Genomic DNA, 939 nt, shown 5'->3' with positions numbered 1-939 from the left:
AGGAGCTGGAAGGAAGGATTATGACCATCAATCATTGGGAGTTCTGTATTATCAATGAGAAAATTGAATGAATAGATCCCCTTGATTTTTATTTGCTTACCAGTATCATAAAAATCAGTATTACCATAAGCAGCAACATACAGTGTCTGATTGATTCCTTCTTCATTTGGTATAACACAACTGTATAGTCCTTGAATACCTCCTATCCCTCCATTTCTTAACAAACCAATTTGACCAGTAGCAGTGTTGTTAGCAAACAGAGGACTACCAGAACCCAATGGTACAGTTGTTCCATCAGGATAATACCATGTTCCTATCATATTCTGATAAAGAGAACTCTGACACCACAAACCATCATTCTGACCATCAGGACTACCACCAACACTAACAGCATTACCAGGCTCATCTATATCAGTATCATGAAACAGACCAGCAGCTATCATTGAGAAATTAGCAATAGTCACATTCTCCTCACCAAGAAACAATCTAACACCTATTGATACAATAGATAAATTTATTACAAAAAGATTAATACACTGACCAGTAGTTGGACGAGGAGGTAGTGAACCAAAAAACGGTTGACCTGATACACGAAGTACCAATGATAAGAGAAACAACCAGAGCAACATATCTTAGACTTACACACTTCAAGCCAAACTTGATGCGGAAATTTCAGTATATGACTTCGCATTATGAAGAACAACAACATTCAATAAGTAAAAATAACTGTAGTTTAGTCTGTCAACATTTTTGCAGAATAGCATAGCTGACATAAATATTATAAGAAAAGGTACATGAGCATAAATACAGAAAATATTTAAGACATTAAAACTGAGGCACCTTGTAGAATTTTCATAAAAATGATCTTATCTGACATACACTTAACATTATAGCACATCTTATGCATTGGCTGAGTTCCTATAGCAGTGTTGACATTGT

At 35.3% G+C, this 939-nt stretch overlaps 1 protein-coding gene across 1 annotated transcript; it reads right to left on the bottom strand.

The window, feature by feature from the left end:
• Positions 1–27: 27 nt before the first annotated feature.
• LOC109588604 (uncharacterized) lies at positions 28–650 on the bottom strand. Its single transcript, XM_020004750.1, has 3 exons — positions 542–650; positions 97–493; positions 28–43 (listed from the first exon to the last, which is right to left on the bottom strand). The coding sequence occupies exons 1-3, from the start codon at positions 627–629 to the stop codon at positions 28–30; spliced, it is 501 nt and encodes a 166-aa protein (XP_019860309.1). The 5' UTR covers positions 630–650.
• Positions 651–939: the final 289 nt, after the last annotated feature.

This window comes from Amphimedon queenslandica, unplaced genomic scaffold, assembly GCF_000090795.2.
Source record: "Amphimedon queenslandica unplaced genomic scaffold, v1.1 AMPQUscaffold_11979, whole genome shotgun sequence".
Classification (NCBI taxonomy): domain Eukaryota; kingdom Metazoa; phylum Porifera; class Demospongiae; order Haplosclerida; family Niphatidae; genus Amphimedon; species Amphimedon queenslandica.
This window is presented reverse-complemented; position numbering and strand designations above follow the sequence as displayed.

Excerpts from the sequence above, each read along its gene's own strand:
- LOC109588604 (XM_020004750.1), bottom strand. The coding sequence starts at position 629 with ATGTTGCTCTGGTTGTTTCTCTTATCATTGGTACTTCGTGTATCAGGT. Across the intron at positions 494-541 it reads ACCTCCTCGTCCAACTACTG|GTGTTAGATTGTTTCTTGGT; the intron begins GTCAGTGTATTA and ends TTGTATCAATAG.